General features: G+C 46.6%; 1 protein-coding gene across 3 annotated transcripts in view; it reads right to left on the bottom strand.

Annotated features, from left to right (window-relative positions):
• LOC140386627 (collagen alpha-1(XXVI) chain-like) overlaps nt 1-22,957 on the bottom strand; it is a 472,629-nt gene that overhangs the window by 243,090 nt on the left and 206,582 nt on the right. For all 3 annotated transcript variants that reach the window (XM_072469109.1, XM_072469110.1, XM_072469111.1), the window contains one exon: nt 5,123-5,184. In XM_072469109.1, coding sequence (XP_072325210.1) covers nt 5,123-5,184 — 62 coding nt within the window. The remainder of the gene's footprint in view (nt 1-5,122; nt 5,185-22,957) is intronic.

Here is a 22,957-nt window from a genome sequence, read left to right as displayed (position 1 = left end):
AAGGCAGAAAGGTCGTAGAGTAGTGGATCGCATTTACAGAGGAGATAGTTTGGGTAAAGTCTCGTGTTACAACACCCTGGGCAAGTGCACGGTCAGTTCCAGCCCCACAGACCCCGGAGTCCCAACATAAGTGAATTCACCAATAATTTGTGTTTTCCTGAGATCTTAAACCCTGGACTGCTGCAATAAGTTACAGACACTGGATTTAAAACATAGGGCAACGCGGTGGCACAGTGGTTAGCACTGCTGTCTCATGGCGCCGAGATCCCAGGTTCGACGACGTTCCAGGTTCGATCGTGGTTCTGGGTCAGTGACTGTGTGGAGTTTGCACATCCTCCCCGTGTTTGCGTGGATTTCAGCCCCACAACCCAAAGATCTGCAGGGTAGGTGGAATGACCACACTAAATTGCCCCTTAATTGGAAAAAAATAATTGGGTACTCTAAATTTATGTAAAAAAACATTAACAAACTGTTTATTAATAACAAAAGGAAAAGATGAGTATATAAATAAATAACAGAATGGTCTACCAATCTACCTATTCCCAAAACTCCATTCCACCCGCCACCCCAACACACACAAGACAGACACAAGGTAAAGGTAAGAGGGGGTTAAACAAAATGGGAATTAAAGGGGGACGTTTGAGATGACTCTTCGCTGCTGCGATTGCGGCCACTGGTAAATAGATCTGCTCAAGAGTTCAGGTTGGTGCAATTCCACCTCAAACCACTGTATGGCGTTTTACACAAGAGTTCCAGGTCAGTGCAATTCTGTCCTTTTACCGCCCGGTGGAGTTTTATACACGGTTCAGGTCAATGCCCTTTGACCACCAGATGGAGCGTCTTCCTCCTCGAGAGATTACACTGGGCTTTAAATTTGAGGGTTTGGTGGCCTTTTGTTTGCCTGATTTCTGTGCACAAATGCCAGCGGTATTTTAAAAAGTACTCCCAGTTCAAACTCTTCCCAACCTTCCAGAGAGAGGATTAATAGGTTACAGACCTGGTGAGTGACTACTTGTTTTCTTACTCAAGGCACCTTCCACAAATTTGAGGGCTGTTCGCCTCTCACTAGAAGAGCATTCACAGAACTGGCTTGAAGCTGTTCGATATCGGCTGGCCAAAAGAGAAAAAGAGCAGCAGAAAGATAAAGTGCCTTCCAGCTGCGACCTGGCCGAAACCCTCTCGTAACTGAACAAAAGGTGGAACTCTGCAGAAGACACAACAGAGAATCATAGAATTTACAGTGCAGAAGGAGGCCATTCAACCCATTCGGCCCTTCGAAAGAGCACCCTACTCAAGCTCACACCTCCACCCTATCCCCGTAACCCCTCCTAACCTTTTGTCAGTAAGGGGCAATTTATCATGGCCAATCCTCCTAACTTGCACATCTTTGGACTGTGGAAGGAAACCGCAGCACTCTGAGAAATCCCACGCACACACGGGGAGAACATGCAGACTCCGCACAGACATGAAATGAAAATCGCTTATTGTCACAAGTAGGCTTCAAATGAAGTTACTGTGAAAAGCCCCTAGTCGCCACATTCCAGTGCCTGTTCGGGAAGGCTGTTACGGGAATTGACAGTGCTGCTGGCCTGCCTTGGTCTGCTTTCAAAGCCAGCGATTTAGCCCTGTGCTAAACAGCCCCAAAGACAGTGACCCAAGCCGGGAATCGAACACGGGTCCCTGGCGCTGTGAAGCAACGGTGCTAACCACTGTGCGACTGTGCCGCCCATCTTTCCTTAAAGTTTCTGACTGGCTTCACTAATCACACACAACGATAGGAGCAGACTGAAAATCCTAAAAACACCGATTGGCTGCTTGCCATCGACATCATAGATTCTGCCACAGAACCTCGAGGGGCCGTCTTGGCCTGGCCCAACAGGACATGGGTGTTCCAGTGTCCAAAGACTAGAATTTCAACAGAAATCCCAAAGGGTGCAGTAATGTTGCAGCAGCTAACCTTGTAGATCGAAGCAGGTAGCAGGACGGGCATAAAAAGGGGACACAGGACAGACAAAAAGGCTTTACAACAATATCCCAACATTGGGTTCATTCATATCAGGAGGAAAGGAGTAAAATAAAGCCAGAGCTCCCTGATGACAAAGGAGTTTGGGTGTGATGAAAAGAAAAAGGTGACATTTGGCAAATGGCATGTCAAGGGTATATGATTAAATATAAAAAGTACAAAAAATGTAAAAAGGAAAACAACGAAGAATGATAATTGGAGAATAGATTAGTGGCTAACACAAAAGAAAATAAAAGGCACAAAGAAAAGAACAAAGAACAATACAGCACATGAACAGACCCTTCGGCACTCCAAGCCTCTAAGAGTCATGATACCAACCTTTGCCAAAACCCTTGTGCCGTATCCCTCTATACCCATCATATCCATGTATTTGTCACGATGCCTTTTGAACACCGTTAATGTATCTGCTTCCACAACCTCCCCTGGCAACGCGTTCCAGGCACTCACCACATTTAAGAGTAAAACAGCTGTCAGCATGGGAGGGTGTGTGTGTGTGTGTGTGGGGGGGGGGGGGGGGGGGGGGGGGTTGTTGGTGTCATGATATGCAAACATGCAGCTAATGAACACATAGAATAGGACACGACCAATGAGCAGTCAGGACACTCAGGGGTGGTATCTCACTGTAAAAGGGATGAGGCACTCACACCCCGCCTCTTTCCATAGGCCAACATCTACAGAGTGAGTCAGGGTGTATCCTCAGCATCACACCCCAGCGCCTGGCTTAGGGCAAGGTTGGTGCAGTTAGACTGAGTTATTACATTTAGATTAGCAGAGTCGAATACATTGAGAACTGTGCTAATAGTTCAATAAAACACATTGAACTCACTTCAAAGTCTGGAGCATCTTTTACTCAAAACTGCATCAAGTGGCAGCTTGTGTTATTCCAAATTACATAACACAACAGTTGGAAATGGTGGACCCTGTCAGGTGGTTCCCTGAGAAGACTGTCAAGGTCATTTGGCAGAATGCACCACCACCAGGACCTTTAAAGAAGCACCAAGGCTTAGCTTGGCTGGTGGTGTGAAAGGGCCTCCCTTTCTTATACGCCCAAGTCTCACCCCACATCGACATTTTCCTTGAGGTGACTGTGGTGAGGAAGGGAGTCTTGTCCACCTCCTTGTGCAATGTGCCGTTGCTAAGAAGGTCTGGAGAGAGATGAGATAGTTTTTGCCGAGGTTCATCCGTGGTGCAGCTCTATGGGCTGTTCCCAGGGGTGCACACCGAGGCAAACATCAGCTGTTGCTGGAGGATCAGTGTATGGTGCTCTTTGGCCTGCCTGAAACTTGTTGATCTTCCAGTGCAGAGAGCTGTCGCTTACTGAGTGTTGCAGACTGACATATTCCGAAGCCCAGGACTACCTGCTGAGGGTAGCTGCTGCAGAGTTGCAATTGAAGAAGGTCACTGTCTAAGATTTTTCAGCCATAGTGAAATGAGACAAGTGAATTGTATGGAATCCCCTTGGGCTGTATGGCTCACATTGAGCATACACATTGAATTTTACATGTATCACAATTGTAATGGAGCACCTCAGAATGCAACTCAATGAGTGTAGACAATTTGAATAACATTGCATCATTTGTAATATCCATTTTGAAATGTTTGTAATGTTTCTCTGACTATTGAAGTATCTCAAGAGTGCAATATGATGTATGTAGAGAATCTTTGAATGACGTCCATTTTGAAATATTTTAATTGTTTTTTTCAGATATTTCACGAATAAAATATATTTTGCAAAAAGAAAGTTCCAACATTCAAAGCAAGAGTAAGAATCAAATTAGGTAATTAGAAGTCAGTTAGCCTGACCTTCAGGATAAATAATTAGTTTGAGGGCATTTCAATTACAGGATTCTGTATTTTAGTATTTGAGAACACTGGTACAGTTGGGGTCACAGGTCGCATCTTACAAACTTGTTGGAATTATTTGAGGGATAACTAAACAAATGGCAAATGGATTAGAACCAATCTGACCTCTCGTGTCATAACTGGATAAAAACAAATTACAGCGGATGCTGGAATCTGAAACCAAAGAGAAAATGCTGGAAAATCTCAGCCGGTCTGGCAGCATTTGTAGGGAGAGAAAAGAGCTAACGTTTCGAATCCAGATGACCCTTTTTCAAAGCTAAAAGACAGAGAAAGTTGGAGATATTTATACTGTAGAGTGAGAATGACCACAGAAACCAAGGGGAAAGAGTGCTAATGGCAGTCCCCAGAGAGAATAAAGGCCAAACAGCAGAGAAACTAACATCAGAAGGTAAACTGTGACAGGTGTCGATTGGGGGGGGAGGGGAAGGGGGAAGCAAAGGGGAGAAAGTAAACAAAAGGTGGATAAGATGGTGGGTGGGGGGGGGGGGGGTAAATATATATAAAGAAAGACAACAAATGGTAAAACACAGTAAAAATGAAATGAGATGAAAACAAATGGGTTGAGGTGGGGTAGAGCTAATCATCTGAAGCTGTTGAATTCGATGTTGAGACTAGAAGGCTGTAGCGTGCCTAACCGGAAGATGAGATGCTGTTCCTCCAGTTTGGGGGGGGGCTGAGGGGGGGCAACTGAGAAGTGATGTCACAGTAAAGCAGTGGCTGGTAGGGATCCTGTGTTAAATTTTTTAAAAACATTGAAAAAATTAATCAAAACCAATTAATTAACTAGGTAGAGGAGTAACTAAACCTGAGGGAGAAGATTAATATTTAGCATTTATATTTTAGATGAAATGTAGCGCCAGACCATATAGTTAATTGTAACTTAATCTAATATCAAATTTAATAAGTAATTATCTTAAATTTATTAACTAGTGCTTAAATGTCACTCAGCGGGATGCAGTGCTCCAACTGTGAGATGTGGCAGATCTGTGACGCTTCCAGCGCTCTGGTTGACTATGTCTGCAGGAAGTGTAACCAATGGCAGCTCCTCACAGACCGCGTGGTTCGGTTGGAGCAGCAATTGGATGCACTTAGGAGATGCAGGTGGCGGAAAGCGTCATCGATAGGAGTTATAGAGACGTGGTCACACGCAAGGTGCAGGCAGACAGATGGGTGACCGCAAGAAAGGGCAGGCAGTCAGTGCAGGAATCCCCTGTGGCTGTCCCCCTCTCTTTTTACCTTATTCTCGAGAAGATTTAATCTCTCCTGTAGTTCAGCAAATTTGGTGCAGTTCATACATTCTGAAAGTAAAACAGACACCTGTTAAACTTTACACATCAGCACGTTGCCATTTATAAAAAGGAGAGAAAACATCCAGGGTTTTCAGCAGACACACTGGGCTAGACTCTGAATAGATAATGTATGTGGAATACAAAGAACAAAGAAAATTACAGCACAGAAACAGGCCCTTCGGCCCTCCCAGCCTGAGCCGATCCAGATCCTTTATCTAAACCTGTCTTCTATTTTCCAAGGATCTACTTCCCTCTGTTACCCGCCCGTTCATATATCTGTCTGGATGCATCTTAAATGATGCGATTGTGCCCACCTCGACCACCTCCGCTGGCAAAGCGTTCCAGGCACCCACCTCCCTCTGCGTAAAAAACTTTCCAGCACATCTCCCTTAAACTTACCCCCTCTCACCTTGAAATCATGACCCCTTGTAATTGACACCCCCACTCTTGGAAAAAGCTTGTTGCTATCCACCCTGTCCAAACCTCTCATAATTTTGTAGACCTCAATCAGGTCCCCCTTAATCTCCATCTTTCCAACGAAAATAATTCTAATCTACTCAACCTTTCTTCATAGCTAGCACATTCCATACCAGGCAACATCCTGGTGAACCTCCTCTGCACCCTCTCTAAAGCATCCACATCCTTCTGGTAATGTGGCGACCAGAACTGCATGCAGTAATCCAAATGTGGCCTAACCAAAGTCCTATACAACTGTAACATGACCTGCCGACTCTTGTACTCAATACCCAGTCCGATGAAGGCAAGCATGCTGTATGCCTCCTTGACCACTCTATCGACCTGCGTTGCCACCTTCAGGGTACAATGGACCCGAACTCCCAGATCTCTCTGTACATCAATTTTACCCAGGACTCTTCCATTGACCGTATAGTCTGCTCTTGAATTAGGTCTTCCAAAATGCATCACCTCGCATTTGCCTGGATTGAACTCCATCTGCCATTTCTCTGCCCAACTCTCCAATCTATTTATATTTTGCTGTATTCTCTGACAGTCCTCCTCGCTATCTGCAACTCCACCAATCTTAGTATCATCTGCAAACTTGCTAATCAGACCACCTATACCTTCGTCCAGATCATTTATGTATATCACAAACAACAGTGGTCCGAGCACGGATCCCTGTGGAACACCACTAGTCACCTTTCTCCATTTTGAGACACTCCCTTCCACCACTACTCTCTGTCTCCTGTTGCCCAGCTCGTTCTTTATCCATCCAGCTAGTACACCCTGAACCCATACGACTTCACTTTTTCCATCAACCTGCATTGGAAACTTTATCAAACGGCTTACTGAAGTCCATGTATCTGACTGCCCTTCCATCATCAATTAACGTTGTCACTTCCTCAAATAATTCTATTAGGTTTGTAAGACGTGACCTTCCCTGCACAAAACCATGCTGCCTATCACTGCTAAGTCTATTTTCTTCCAAATGTGAATAGATCCTATCCCCTCAGTATCTTCTCCAGCAGTTTGCCTACCACTGACGTCAAGCTCACAGGACTATAATTCCCTGGATTATCCCTGCTGCCCTTCTTAAACAAAGGGACAACATTAGCAATTCTCCAGTCCTCCGGGACCTCACCCGTGCTCAAGGATGCTGCAAAGATATCTGTTAAGGCCCCAGCTATTTCTTCCTTCGCTTCCCTCAGTAACCTGGGTGATTGTGAGTCAGATGTCTGGTTTATAGAACGATACAGCGCAGTACAGGCCCTTCGGCCCACGATGTTGCACCGAAACAAAAGCCATCTAACCTACACTATGATAGAACATAGAACGGTTTACATGTTTCTTGGTCTTACCTTTGTTACAATTCCAGTAGAAATCAATAATATTTTAAAAATATATTTGAACTTTGAATGACTAACTGGAAGGAAGGGTCCCACAAGAGGCTTGTTTTAAGACTTTTACTGTTGTTTTGACAAAGAGAAACACTTGGATTCTAATATGTAGAAACATTGGACTTTAGAAGGAGTTGTATGTTTTGAAACCCATGCTGACTAAGTTGGTTGTTTTGCTGCAACACAGCAAGATGGCGTTGGACTCGCTTTCTCGTTTCACGCCACTTCCCGGTGTTTGAATTTCTGTGAGTTGTTGCAAAGCAACTTCGCTGGCGTTGCATATCCGTATTGCATCGGATAAAGTGAAATCTCGTTCCCGCAGCAATCGTTCGCGTAACGTGTCGCTTTTAAGTCCAGAAACAGTTTGGTCCTTGATTAGAGAATCCTGCAGGTCTTCAAAATTGCATGATTACGCTTTAAGATGCAAGTTTGTTACAAAAGAGTGGAATGCTTTGCCCGATTTTTGTAACCGCATAACGAAAGACATATCACTCAAATGTTACATTTTTCTTCGGATGGCAGTAGTTATCGAATCGTCCAATTATTTTATCGTAGCTTTTCTTGTTGTCCGAGGCAAACTGGAACGTGTTACAAAGAACAAAGAAAAATTACAGCACAGGAACCTTTGGCCCGCCAAGCCTGCACCGATCCAGATCCTCTATCTAAAACTGTTGCCTATTTTCTAACGATCTGTATCCCTCTGCTCCCTGCCCATTCATGTATCTGTCGAAATACATCTTAAATGATGCTATCGTGCCCGCCTCTACCACCTCCGCTGGCAATGCATTCCAGGCACCCACCACCCTCTGCGTAAAGAACTTTCCACGCATATCGCCCTTAAACTTTTCCCCTCTCACCTTGAACCCGTGACCCCTAGTAATTGAGTCCCCCACTCTGAGAAAAAGCTTCTTGCTATCCATCCTGTCTATACCTCTCATGATTTTGTAGACCTCAATGAGGTCCCCCCTCAACCTCCGTCTTTCTAATGAAAATAATCCTAATCTACTCAACCTCTCTTCATAACTAGCGCCCTCCATACCAGGCAACATCCTGGTGAACCTGCTCTGCACCTTCTCCAAAGCATCCACATCCTTTTGGTAATGTGGCCAGCAGAACTGTACACAGTGTTATATAAGTTAATTCCCTGGGGACCTGCTACAGTCATCAGTAGGGCTATTTTCCAATGATCTGAGGCCTTCTGGGGACCCACGTTAAAGCAGGCCAGTTGCCGTCTACGTTACCAGTCGTGAGGAGTGGGCCGGGAGTCCTGAGTGCTTCCATCTCGCTTCACCTGGTCGCCTTGGGTTTCACAGCCGATCTCTTTCTTGTCGAGCCTCCGATTTTTCCCAACTGCATCCACTCTGTGGTACCATATAATGTGCTCTGCACGGATGGCATAGTCTTTGTAGTTGAAGTGCTCAGACAACATACGGCTTTGTAAAATACTGTTTATTAATTAACTAAATCACTAAAGGGTTTCTATGATGTAAGATTGCAGTTGGACATTACGACTAAATACAAATAACTATGGCTAACTCTTATTAATCACTAAGGCAGCTGACCCCCATGGCTCCCATATACGGCAATCACAAATTCCCCCAGCCACGCTAGACACCACCTTCAGGAAAAGGTAATGGGACGGTGGCACACTGACAGTTAGGGACTTTTACGTAGGGCATAGACTAGTGACACTGGACGAACCGACGGAGGAGTGGGAACTGTGGACAGGACAGGAAATGAGACATGCAAATAAATTACTTCCTCCGCAAAATACAGTAGGGTACCTCGGGGCCCAGGAGACTACACTATTAGAGGACCTGATAAACACATGATGTGGAGATGCCGCCGTTGGATTGGAGTGAGCACAGTAACAAGACTTACAACACCAGGTTAAAGACCAACAGGTTTGTTTCGAATCACTAGTTTTCAGAGCACAGCTCCGTCATCAGGTGAATGAAGAGGTGGGTTCCAGAAACACATATATAGACAATGTCAATGATGCAAGACGATACTTTGAATATGGGTCTTTGCAGATAATTAAGTCTTTACAGGTCCAGACGGAGCGACTGGAGAGAGGTATAATCACAGGTTAAAGAGGTGTGAATTGTCTCAAGCCAGGACAGTTGGTAGGATTTCGCAAGCCCAGGCCAGACGGTGGGGGATGAATGTAATGAGACATGAATCCAAGGTCCCGGTTGAGGTCATACTCATGCGTGCGGAACTTGGCTCCAAGTTTCTGCTCGGCGATTCTGCGTTGTCATGAGTCCTGAAGGCCATCTTGGAGAATGAATACCCGAAGATTAGAGGCTGAATGCCCTTGACTGCTGAAGTGTTCCCTGACTGGAAGGGAACATTCATGGCCTGCCGATTGATGCGCAATGTCCATTCATCTGGCCTGGGCTTGCAAAATCCTACCAACTGTCATGAGGAGATTGGAGGGGGGGGGGGGGTGGAGATTGTGGGGGGCGGGAAGGGAAGATGGGGGGACAGGAAGGGGAGAGAAAGGGGGGGGCAACACCTCCAAAAACTGACGGGGGGGGGGGGGGGGGGGGGGAGAGGGGGGGGGGGTGAGTGGCGGTGGGGGGGGGGGGGGGGACCACACGCCGAGCCAGAGGGCAGCAGAATGTAAATAGGGGAAATTAAGGGTAGGAAAAGATAAATGTTTCTGTATTGTAAGTGAACAAACACGGTTAACAATGTTTATAAATTTTGAAAATGCCAATAAAAAGGCTTAAAAAAAAACCTCTTATTAATCACTGTCGACTCAGGAGCGGCTCAATATGTGACTGTGCTCTGTGCCTGTTGTCCAGATTCCGTATCTGTTCTGTTGTCCAAGAGATTACATCCTATCTCCATGCGGCCTGTCTTCCAGTCACCTACTCCTGTCACCACGCCATATGTGGTCGGATGCTAAAATCAGAGTTTATGCAGAAGGCACCTATCCAAACTTACAATTCGGTTATTAAATTACAAACAATTGATGTTCGATATATCATTACAGCCCCAACTCCTTCAATCCCGCAAACTGACCCCCGAGAAACAAATCCTTTAATGCCCTGACTCCCTTCTCCTCCAATCTCCGAAAACTCCCATCCCACTTCCCTGGCTCAAATCTGTGATTCCCTGAATCGTCATTTCTCTTGATCCCGCCTCCAGCCGAAAGGGCTAGCGCAACTGCCTTCAGATATTCATCAACGCGACTACTACCGGACTCCCTGAGTATGTCCCGGGGACCATCGGGAGTGGCGCTGTTGCCAATGCCCTCAGCCCCGACCCCTTAGACAGACACTCCTACCCGATAATAATCACAACATTACCCTACTCTTCCCCTGTAACCACAACATTACCCTACCCTTCCCCTGTAACAACAACATTACCCTACCCTGCTCCTGTAGCCACATTACCCTACCCTTCCCCTGTAACCACATTACCCTACCCTACCCTTCCCCTGTAACCACAACATTACCCTACCCTGCTCCTGTAACCACAATACACTACCCTGCCCCTGTAATACCACAACACTATCTTACCCTGCCTCTGTAATGACCCAACACTTTCCGACCCAGCCCCTGTAATAACCACAACACTACCCTGCCCTGCCCCTGTAATAACTGCAACACTATATGACCCTGCCCCTGAAATAGCCACAACACTATCCAATCATGCCCTTGCAATAACCACACTATCCTACCATGCCCCTGTAATTATCACAACACTATCCTACCGTGCCCCTGTAATAACCACAACACTATCCTACCATGCCCCTGTAATACCACAACACTATCCGACCCTACCCCTGTAATAACCAGAACACTATCTTACCATGCCCCTGTAATAACGACAACACTATCCTACCATGCCCCTGTATTAACCACAACACTATACTACCATGTCCCTGCATTAACCACAACACTATCCGACACTGCCCCTGTAATAACCACAACCCACAGGGGCTCGTTTAACACAGTGGGCTAAACAGCTGGCTTGTAATGCACAACAATACCAGCAGCGCGGGTTCAATTCCCGTACCGGCCTCCCCGAACAGGCTCCAGAATGTGGTGACTAGGGGCTTTTCACAGTAACTTCATTGAAGCCTATTTGTGACAATAAGCTATTATTATTATAACAACCACAACATTACCCTAGCTTGTCCCTGTAGCCACAACACTCTGTAATAACCATAACACTACCCTACCATGCCCCTGTAATAACCACAACACTGCAGTTTCCTGCCCCTATGATAACCACCTCATTATACTACCCTGCTCCTGTAATAAATTCCTCAGCAATTTCCTCTCTAGCCTCCTTCAGTATTCTGGGGTAGATCCCATTGGGCCCTGGGGACTTATCTACCGTAATATTTTTCAAGACGCCCAACACCTCGTATTTTTGGATCTCAATGTGACCCAGGCTATCGACACACCCTTCTCCAGACTCAACATCCACCAACTCCTTCTCTTTGGTGAATACTGATGCAAAGTATTCATTTAGTACCTCGCCCATTTCCTCTGGCTCCACACATAGATTCCCTTGCCTATCCTTCAGTGGGCCAACCCTTTCCCTGGCTACCCTCTTGCTTTTTATGTATGTGTAAAAAGCCTTGGGATTTTCCTTAACCCTATTTGACAATGATTTTTCGTGACCCCTTCTAGCCCTCCTGACTCCTTGCTTAAGTTCCTTCCTACTTTCCTTATATTCCACACAGGCTTCGTCTGTTACCAGCCTTCTAGCCCTGACAAATGCCTCCTTTTTCTTTTTGATGAGGCCTACAATATCTCTTGTTATCCAAGGTTCCCGAAATTTCCCGTATTTATCCTTCTTCCACACTGGAATATGCCGGTCCTGAATTCCTTTCAACTGACATTTGAAAGCCTCCCACATGTCAGATGTTGATTTACTCTCAAACATCCTCCCCAATCTAGGTTCTTCAGTTCCCGCCTAATATTGTTATAATTAGCATTCCCCCAATTTAGCACATTCACCCTAGGACCACTCTTATCTTTGTCCACCAGCACTTCAAAACTTACTAAATTGTGGTCACTGTTCCCGAAATGCTCCCCTACTGAAACTTCTACCACCTGGCCGGGCTCATTCCCCAATACCAGGTCCAGTACAGCCCCTTCCCTAGTTGGACTGTCGACATATTGTTTTAAGAAGCCCTCCTGGATGCTCCTTACAAACTCTGCCCCGTCCAGGCCCCTAGCACTAAGTGAGTCCCAGTCAATATTGGGGAAGTTGAAGTCTCCCACCACAGTTTTCCCAGTGAGCCAGAGAAGACACAGCCAAAGTGAGACAGAACCAAGAGTGAGTTTGAGAATTTGAATCTAGGTGGGAATTGAATCAAATCAGTAAGGCAGCTCCTTTTAAATTTCAGGAGTTTAAATTAATTTAAATTAAGCTAGAATTGTGCAGTGCAGGTTAACAAGGGCTGCCCCACCCACTCACATAACTGGTTGGCAGTTAAGTGTCAGTCACTTAAATCTACCTTGATCTAAAATCAGGTGGGGGACGGGAGTCAATTCAGGACAGTTTAAAAAGAGCAACTTGTAAACTCACTCCCAGTGAGTTCTCCCAGTGAGCCAGAGAACACACAGCCAGAGTGAGACAGAACCAAGAGTGAGTTTGGGAATTTGAATCAAGGTGAGAATTCGAAGCTGGGTGGGGAGGAAGTGCTTTTTATCCCTGGTAAGTGACTAGTAAGTAGTGTTTCTGTTTTCTTTTTCTTTTCATTGGTATGTTTTTTTTTTCTGCGTTGTTTATTTATTCATTTATTTATTTATTTTTTGGGGGAAATTTTAATTGCTGAAGTTAACCGAAGGTTTAAGACATGGCAGGAGATCTCAGACCCGTGTCATGCTCCTCGTGTGCGATGTGGGAGCTCAGGGACACGTCCACTGTCCCTGGCTCCTTCACGTGCAAGAGGTGTGTCCAGTTGCAGCTCCTGTTAGACCGCTTGATGGCTCTGGAGCTGCGGATGGACTCACTTTGGAGCATCCACGATGCTGAGGACGTCGTGGATAGCACGTTTAGCGAGTTGGTCACACCCCAGGTGAAAGGTACTGAAGGAGATGGAAAATGGGTGACCAAAAAACAGAGCAAAAATAGGAAGGCAGTGCAGGTGTCCTCTGCGGTCATCTCCCTGCAAAACAGATATACCGCTTTGGATACTGTTGAGGGAGATGGCTCACCAGGGGAAGGCAGCAGCAGCCAGGTTCATGGCACGGTGGCTGGCTCTGCTGCGCAGCTGAGCAGGAAGAAGAATGGCAGGGCTATAGTGATAGGGGACTCAATTGTAAGGGGAATAGACAGGCGGTTCTGCGGACGCAATCGAGACTCCAGGATGGCGTGTTGCCTCCGTGGTGCAAGGGTCAAGGATGTCTCGGAGTGGCTGCAGGACATTCTGGGGGGGGAGGGGGAACAGCCAGCTGTCGTGGTGCACATAGGCACCAACGATATAGGTAAAAAAACAGGACGAGGTCCTACAAGCTGAATTCAGGGAGTTAGGCTCAAAGGTAGTAATCTCAGGATTGCTACCAGTGCCACGGGCTAGTCAGAGTAGGAATGTCAGGATAGATAGGATGAATGCGTGACTCGAGAGATGGTGCAAGAGGGAGGGATTCAAATTCCTGGGACATTGGAACCGGTTCTGGGGGAGGTGGGACCAGTACAAACCAGACGGTCTGCACCTGGGCAGGACTGGAACCGATGTCCTAGGGGGGCTGTTTGCGAGAGCTATTGGGGAGGGTTTAAACTAATGTGGCAGGGGGATGGGAACCGATGCAGGAAGTTGGAAGGTAGTAAAACAGGGACAGAAACAAAAGGCAGTTAGGGGGAAAGTGTCGGGCAGAGAAGCCATAGTCAAAAATCAAAAAGGGCGACAGTGAGTTGGATAGTCAGAGGCTTTTCCCCAGGGTAGAGGGGTCAATTACTAGGGGGCATAGGTTTAAGGTGAGAGGGGCAAAGTTTAGAGTAGATGTACGAGGCAAGTTTTTTACGCAGAGGGTAGTGGGTGCCTGGAACTCACTACCGGAGGAGGTAGTGGAGGCAGGGACGATAGGGACATTTAAGGGGCATCTTGACAAATATATGAATAGGATGGGAATAGAAGGATACGGACCCAGGAAGTGTAGAAGATTGTAGTTTAGTCGGGCAGTATGGTCGGCACGGGCTTGGAGGGCCGAAGGGCCTGTTCCTGTGCTGTACATTTCTTTGTTCTTTGTTCTTTGTTAGTACAAGGTACAGTGACTGAGGGGAGCTCAGTGAATAGGTCCAGGAATACTAAAAGGAATAAAACGGGAAGTGAAAACATTAATGGTAAGCAACGCGGCAGGTTGTTACATGAAGATATGGAAATATTCAACATCAAGGAAAATTAGGAGAAAGGTTAAGAGGCAATATAATTTAGGAGAGGTTACTGATCGAGGTGTTAAGATTCAGAACAGAGGTAAAAAAGCCAACAGGATGTCTCCGAACGGGTAGAGGGCATCCTGAAGGGGGAGGGCAAACAGGCAGAGGTCGTTGTACATATTGGTACTAACTACATAGGCAGGAAGGGGCAGGAGGTCCTGCAGCAGGAGTTCAGGGAGCTAGGCAGAAAGTAAAAAGACAGGACCTCTAGGGTTGTAATCTCGGGATTACTCCCTGTGCCACGTGCCAGTGAGGCTAGAAATAGGAAGATAGAGCAGATAAACACGTGGCTAAACAGCTGGTGTAGGAGGGAGGGTTTCCGTTATCTGGACCACTGGGAGCTCTTCCGGGGCAGGTGTGACCTATATAAGAAGTATGGGTTGCATCTAAACCGGAGAGGCATAAATATCCTGGCCGCGAGGTTTGCTAGTGTCACACGGGAGGGTTTAAACTAGTATGGCAGGGGGGTGGGCAGGGGAGCAATAGGTCAGAAGGTGAGAGCATTGAGGGAGAACTAGGGAATAGGGACAGTGGGGCTCTGAGGCAGAGCAGTCAGGGAGAAGTTGCTGAACACAGCGGGTGGCCTGAAGTGCATATGTTTTAATGCAAGAAGTATTACGGGTAAGGCAGATGAACTTAGAGCTTGGATTAGTGCTTGGAACTATGATGTTGTTGCCATTACAGAGACCTGGTTGAGGGAAGGGCAGGATTGGCAGCTAAACGTTCCAGGATTTAGATGTTTCAGGCGGGATAGAGGGGGATGTAAAAGGGGAGGCGGAGTTGCGCTACTGGTTCGGGAGAATATCACAGCTGTACTGCGGGAGGACACCTCAGAGGACAGTGAGGCTATGTGGGTAGAGATCAGGAATAAGAAGGGTGCAGTCACAATATTGGGGGTTTACTACAGGCCTCCCAACAGCCAGCGAGAGATAGAGGAGCAGATAGGTAGATAGATTTTGGAAAAGAGTAAAAACAACAGGGTTGTGGTGATGGGAGACTTCAACTTCCCCAATATTGACTGGGACTCACTTAGTGCCAGGGGCTTAGACGGGGCGGAGTTTGTAAGGAGCATCCAGGAGGGCTTCTTAAAACAATATGTAGACAGTCCAACTAGGGAAAGGGCGGTACTGGACCTGGTATTGGGGAATGAGCACGGCCAGGTGTTGGATATTTCAGTAGGGGAGCATGTCGGTAACAGTGACCACAATTCAGTAAGTTTTAAAGTGCTGGTGGACAAGGATAAGAGTGGTCCTAGGATGAATGTGCTAAATTGGGGGAAGGCTAATTGTAACAATATTAGACGGAAACTGAAGAACATAGATTGGGGGCGGATGTTTGATGGCAAATCAACATCTGACATGTGGGAGGCTTTCAAGTGTCAGTTGAAAGGAATTCAGGACCGGCATGTTCTTGTGAGGAAGAAGGATAAATACGGCAATTTTCGGGAACCTTGGATAACGAGAGATATTGTAGGCCTCGTCAAAAAGAAAAAGGAGGCATTTCTCAGGGCTAAAAGGCTGGGAACAGACGAAGCCTGCGTGGAATATAAGGAAAGTAGGAAGGAACTTAAGCAAGGAGTCAGGAGGGCTAGAAGGGGTCACGAAAGGTCATTGGCAAATAGGGTTAAGGAAAATCCCAAGGCTTTTTACACGTACATAAAAAGCAAGAGGGTAGCCAGGGAAAGGGTTGGCCCACTGAAGGATAGGCAAGGGAATCGGTGTGTGGAGCCAGAGGAAATGGGCGAGGTACTAAATGAATACTTTGCATCAGTATTCACCAAAGAGAAGAAATTGGTAGATGTTGAGTCTGGAGAAGGGTGTGTAGATAGCCCGGGTCACATTGAGATCCAAAAAGAAGAGGTGTTGGGTGTCTTAAAAAATATTACGGTTGATAAGTCCCCAGGGCCTGATGGGATCTACCCCAGAATACTGAAGGAGGCTGGAGAGGAAATTGCTGAGGCCTTGACAGAAATCTTTGGATCCTCACTGTCTTCAGGGGATGTCCCGGAGGACTGGAGAATAGCCAATGTTGTTCCTCTGTTTAAGAAGGGTAGCAAGGATAATCCAGGGAACTACAGGCCGGAGAGCCTTACTTCAGTGGTAAGGAAATTACGAGAGAGAATTCTTCGAGACAGGATCTACTCCCATTTGAAAGCAAATGGACGTATTAGTGAGAGGCAGCATGGTTTTGTGAAGGGGAGGTCGTGTCTCACTAACTTGATAGAGTTTTTCGAGGAGGTCACTAAGATGATTGATGCAGGTAGGGCAGTGGATATTGTCTATATGGACTTCAGTAAGGCCTTTGACAAGGTCCCTCATGGTAGACTAGTACAAAAGGTGAAGTCACACGGGATCAGGGGTGAGCTGGCAAGGTGGATACAGAACTGGCTAGGTCATAGAAGGCAGAGAGTAGCAATGGAAGGATGCTTTTCTAATTGGAGGGCTGTGACCAGTGGTGTTCCACAGGGATCAGTGCTGGGACCTTTGCTCTTTGTAGTATATATAAATGATTTGGAGGAAAATGTAACTGGTCTGATTAGTAAGTTTGCAGACGACACAAAGGTTGGTGGAATTGCGGATAGCGATGAGGACTGTCAGAGGATACAGCAGGATTTAGATTGTTTGGAGACTTGGGCGGAGAGATGGCAGATGGAGTTTAATCCGGACAAATGTGAGGTAATGCATTTTGGAAGGTCTAATGCAGGTAGGGAATATACAGTGAATGGTAGAACCCTCAAGAGTATTGAAAGACAAAGAGATCGAAGAGTACAGGTCCACAGGTCATTGAAAGGGGCAACACAGGTGCAGAAGGTAGTCAAGAAGGCATACGGCATAGAACATAGAACATAGAACAATACAGCGCAGTACAGGCCCTTCGGCCCACAATGTTGCACCGAAACAAAAGCCATCTAACCTACACTATGCCATTATCATCCATATGTTTATCCAATAAACTTTTAAATGCCCTCAATGTTGGCGAGTTCACTACTGTAGCAGGTAGGGCATTCCACGGCCTCACTACTCTTTGCGTAAAGAACCTACCTCTGACCTATGTCCTATATCTATTACCCCTCAGTTTAAAGTTATGTCCCCTCGTGCCAGCCATTTCCATCCGCGGGAGAAGGCTCTCACTGTCCACCCTATCCAACCCCCTGATCATTTTGTATGCCTCTATTAAGTCTCCTCTTAACCTTCTTCTCTCCAACGAAAACAACCTCAAGTCCATCAGCCTTTCCTCATAAGATTTTCCCTCCATACCAGGCAACATCCTGGTAAATCTCCTCTGCACCCGCTCCAAAGCCTCCACATCCTTCCTGTAATGCGGTGACCAGAACTGTACGCAATACTCCAAATGCGGCCGTACCAGAGTTCTGTACAGCTGCAACATGACCTCCCGACTTCGGAACTCAATCCCTCTACCAATAAAGGCCAACACTCCATAGGCCTTCTTCACAACCCTATCAACCTGGGTGGCAACTTTCAGGGATCTATGTACATGGACACCTAGATCCCTCTGCTCATCCACACTTCCAAGAACTTTACCATTAGGCAAATATTCCGCATTCCTGTTATTCCTTCCAAAGTGAATCACCTCACACTTCTCTACATTAAACTCCATTTGCCACCTCTCAGCCCAGCTCTGCAGCTTATCTATATCCCTCTGTAACCTGCTACATCCTTCCACACTATCGACAACACCACCGACTTTAGTATCGTCTGCAAATTTACTCACCCACCCTTCTGCGCCTTCCTCTAGGTCATTGATAAAAATGACAAACAGCAACGGCCCCAGAACAGATCCTTGTGGTACTCCACTTGTGACTGTACTCCATTCTGAACATTTCCCATTAACCACCACCCTCTGTCTTCTTTCAGCTAGCCAATTTCTGATCCACATCTCTAAATCACCCTCAATCCCCAGCCTCCGTATTTTCTGCAATAGCCTACCGTGGGGAACCTTATCAAACGCTTTGCTGAAATCCATATACACCACATCAACTGCTCTACCCTCATCTACCTGTTCAGTCACCTTCTCAAAGAACTCAATAAGGTTTGTGAGGCATGACCTACCTTTCACAAAGCCATGCTGACTATCCCTGATCATATTATTCCTATCTAGATGATTATAAATCTTGTCTCTTATAATCCCCTCCAAGACTTTACCCACTACAGACGTGAGGCTCACCGGTCTATAGTTGCCGGGGTTGTCTCTGCTCCCCTTTTTGAACAAAGGGACCACATTTGCTGTCCTCCAGTCCTCTGGCACTATTCCTGTAGCCAATGATGACATAAAAATCAAAGCCAAAGGTCCAGCAATCTCTTCCCTGGCCTCCCAGAGAATCCTAGGATAAATCCCATCAGGTCCCGGGGACTTATCTATTTTCAGCCTGTCCAGAATTGCCAACACCTCTTCCCTACGTACCTCAATGCCATCTATTCTATTAGCCTGGGGCTCAGCATTCTCCTCCACAACATTATCTTTTTCCTGAGTGAATACTGACGAAAAATATTCATTTAGTATCTCGCCTATCTCTTCAGACTCCACACACAATTTCCCATCCCTGTCCTTGACTGGTCCTACTCTTTCCCTAGTCATTCGCTTATTCCTGACATACCTATAGAAAGCTTTTGGGTTTTCCTTGATCCTTCCTGCCAAATACTTCTCATGTCCCCTCCATGCTCGTCTTAGCTCTCTCTTTAGATCCTTCCTCGCTACCTTGTAACTCTCCATCGCCCCAACCGAAACTTCACACCTCATCTTCACATAGGCCTCCTTCTTCCTCTTAACAAGAGATTCCACTTCCTTGGTAAACCACGGTTCCCTCGCTCGACACCTTCCTCCCTGCCTGACCGGTACATACTTATCAAGAACACGCAGTAGCTGATCCTTGAACAAGCCCCACTTGTCAAGTGTGCCCAACACTTGCAGCCTACTTCTCCACCTTATCCCCCCCAAGTCACGTCTAATGGCATCATAATTGCCCTTCCCCCAGCTACAACTCTTGCCCTGCGGTGTATACTTATCCCTTTCCATCATTAACGTAAACGTCACCGAATTGTGGTCACTGTCCCCAAAGTGCTCTCCTACCTCCAAATCCAACACCTGGCCTAGTTCATTACCCAAAACCAAATCCAACGTGGCCTCGCCTCTTGTTGGCCTGTCAACATATTGTTTCAGGAAACCCTCCTGCACACACTGTACAAAAAACGACCCATCGATTGTACTCGAACTATATCTTTTCCAGTCAATATTTGGAAAGTTAAAGTCTCCCATAATAACTACCCTGTTACTTTCGCTCTTATCCAGAATCATCTTCGCCATCCTTTCCTCTACATCCCTAGAACTATTAGGAGGCCTATAAAAAACTCCCAACAGGGTGACCTCTCCTTTCCTGTTTCTAACTTCAGCCCATACTACCTCGGAAGAAGAGTCCCAATCTAGCATCCTCTCCGCCACCGTAATACTGCTCTTGACTAGCAGCGCCACACCTCCCGCTCTTTTGCCTCCTTCTCTGAGCTTACTAAAACACCTAAACCCCGGAACCTGCAACATCCATTCCTGTCCCTGCTCTATCCATGTCTCCGAAATGGCCACAACATCGAAGTCCCAGGTACCAACCCATGCTGCCAGTTCCCCAACCTTGTTTCGTATACTCCTGGCATTGAAGTAGACACACTTCAAACCACCTACCTGAACACTGGCCCCCTCCTGAGACGTCAAATCTGTGCTCCTGACCTCTCTACTCTCATTCTCCCTTACCCTAAAACTACAATCCAGGTTCCCATGCCCCTGCTGCATTAGTTTAAACCCCCCCCAAAGAGCGCTAACAAATCTCCCCTCCAGGATATTTGTGCCCCTCAGTTTCAGATGTAGACCATCCTGTCTGTAGAGGTCCCACCTTCCCCAGAAAGAGCCCCAGTTATCCAGAAATCTGAATCCCTCCCGCCTGCACCATCCCTGTAGCCACGTGTTTAAATGCTCTCTCTCCCTATTCCTCATCTCACTATCACGTGGCACGGGCAACAACCCAGAGATAACAACTCTGTTTGTTCTAGTTCTGAGCTTCCATCCTAGCTCCCTGAAAGCCTGCCTGACATCCTTGTCCCCTTTCCTACCTATGTCGTTAGTGCCAATGTGGACCACGACTTGGGGCTGCTCCCCCTCCCCCCTAAGGACCCGGAAAACACGATCCGAGACATCACGTACCCTTGCACCTGGGAGGCAACATACCAAACGTGAGTCTCTCACGCTCCCACAAAATCTCCTATCTGTGCCCCTGACTATAGAGTCCCCAATTACTAATGCTCTGCTCCTCTCCCCCCTTCCCTTCTGAGCAACAGGGACAGACTCCGTGCCAGAGGCCCGTACCCCATGGCTTACCCCTGGTAAGTCCCCCCCCCACAAGTATCCAAAGCGGTATACTTGTTTCTCAGGGGAACGACCGCAGGGGATCCCTGCACTGACTGCTTTTTCCCAGTCCCTCTTACAGTTACCCACCTATCTCCAATCTTTGGTGTAACTAATTCCCTGAAGCTGTTATCTATGACCCCTTCTGCCTCCCGAATGATCCGAAGTTCTTCCAACTCCAGCTCCAGTTCCCTAACTCGGTCTTGGAGGAGCTGGAGATGGCAGCACTTCCTGCAGGTAAAATCAGCAGGGACACTAACTGCATCCCTCACCTCAAACATCCTGCAGGAGGAACATTGCACTCCCTTCCCTGCCATTCCTCTAACTTTCTACCAAGATCTGGCTAACAACTAAATTAAATTTTTTATAAAAAATAATAATAATATAATAAAATATGGTACTTACCTCAGACCAATGAGTTTTATTATTAGGTTAGAGGAGTAGGGCGGGTGGGAGACACTACACGTGTAGTGTCTCGGGTTTCCTCTCCACCAGAATTTATTGGTGAGGGTCTTCCCAGACGTCCGCGGGTCGACTTCCTGTTCCCGCCTAAAACACTAATTTAAAAAAAAGAAAAATTCTCAGCTCCTGCTGAAATTGACTAACCAGCCAGCTCCACTCCCGCCGAACTCGACTGGCCTGCCCCTGCAAAGACAAGTGCTTTTAAAGGACAGACTTACATCCCAGCAGCCACTTCCGCACTGCTCCCGCTGAAACTGACTCACCAGCTGTTCTCCCGCCTTCATTGGCCGGGGCATTGAGTTTAAGAATTGGCAAGTCATGTTGCAGCTGTATAGAACCTTAGTTAGGCCACACTTGGAGTATAGTGTTCAATTCTGCTCGCCACACTACCAGAAGGATGTGGAGGCTTTAGAGAGGGTGCAGAAGAGATTTACCAGAATATTGCCTGGTATGGAGGGCATTAGCTATGAGGAGCGGTTGAATAAACTCGGTTTGTTCTCACTGGAACGAAGGAGATTGAGGGGAGACCTGATAGAGGTCTACAAAATTATGAGGGGCACAGACAGAGTGGATAGTCAGAGGCTTTTCCCCAGGGTAGAGGGGTCAATTACTAGGGGGCATAGGTTTAAGGTGAGAGGGGCAAGGTTTAGAGTAGATGTACGAGGCAAGTTTTTTACGCCTGGAACCCGCTACCGGAGGAGGTGGTGGAAGCAGGGACGATAGTGACATTTAAGGGGCATCTTGACAAATACATGAATAGGATGGGAATAGAGGGATACGGACCCAGGAAGTGTAGAAGATTGTAGTTTAGTCGGGCAGCATGGTCGGCACGGGCTTGGAGGGCCGAAGGGCCTGTTCCTGTACTGTACATTTCTTTGTTATTTGTTCTTTGTTCTATAAGTGTACTTTACCTGAATGCTCGTAGTAATCAGAATAAGGTAAATGAGTTGATGGCGCAAATCTTCGTGAATGACTGTGATTTAGTGGCCATTACTGAAACATGGTTAAAGGATGGTCACGACTGGGAGTTAAATATCCGAAGGGATCAAACTATTCGGAAGGACAGAGTGGATGGTAAGGGAGGTGGTGTAGCTCTGTTATTTAAGGATGACATCCGGGGAATAGTAAGGGATGACATCAGTGCTATGGAGGATAAGGTTGAATCCATTTGGGTGGAAATCAGGAATAGTAAGGCGAAAAAGTCACTGATAGGAGTAGTCTATAGGCCACCAAATAGTAACATTATGGTGGGGCAGGCAATAAACAAAGAAATAACTGATGCATGTAGAAATGGTACAGCAGTTATCATAGGGGATTTTAATCGACATGTCGATTGGTTTAACCAGGTCGGTCAAGGCAGCCTTGAGGAGGAGTTTATAGAATGTATCCGCGATAGTTTCCTCTGTAATGGAACCTACGAGGGAACAAGCGGTCCTAGATCTGGTCCTGTGTAATGAGACAGGATTGATTCAGGATCTCATAGTTAGGGATCCTCTCGGAAGGAGGTCACAATATGGTGGAATTTAATATACAGATGGAGGGTGAGAAGGTAAAATCAAGCACTAGTGTTTTGTGCTTAAACAAAGGAGATTACAATGGGATGAGAGATGAACTAGCTAAGGTAGACTGGGAGCAAAGACTTTATGGTGAAA

Source organism: Scyliorhinus torazame, chromosome 12 (genome assembly GCF_047496885.1).
Source record: "Scyliorhinus torazame isolate Kashiwa2021f chromosome 12, sScyTor2.1, whole genome shotgun sequence".
Taxonomy (NCBI): Eukaryota; Metazoa; Chordata; class Chondrichthyes; order Carcharhiniformes; family Scyliorhinidae; genus Scyliorhinus; species Scyliorhinus torazame.
This window is presented reverse-complemented; position numbering and strand designations above follow the sequence as displayed.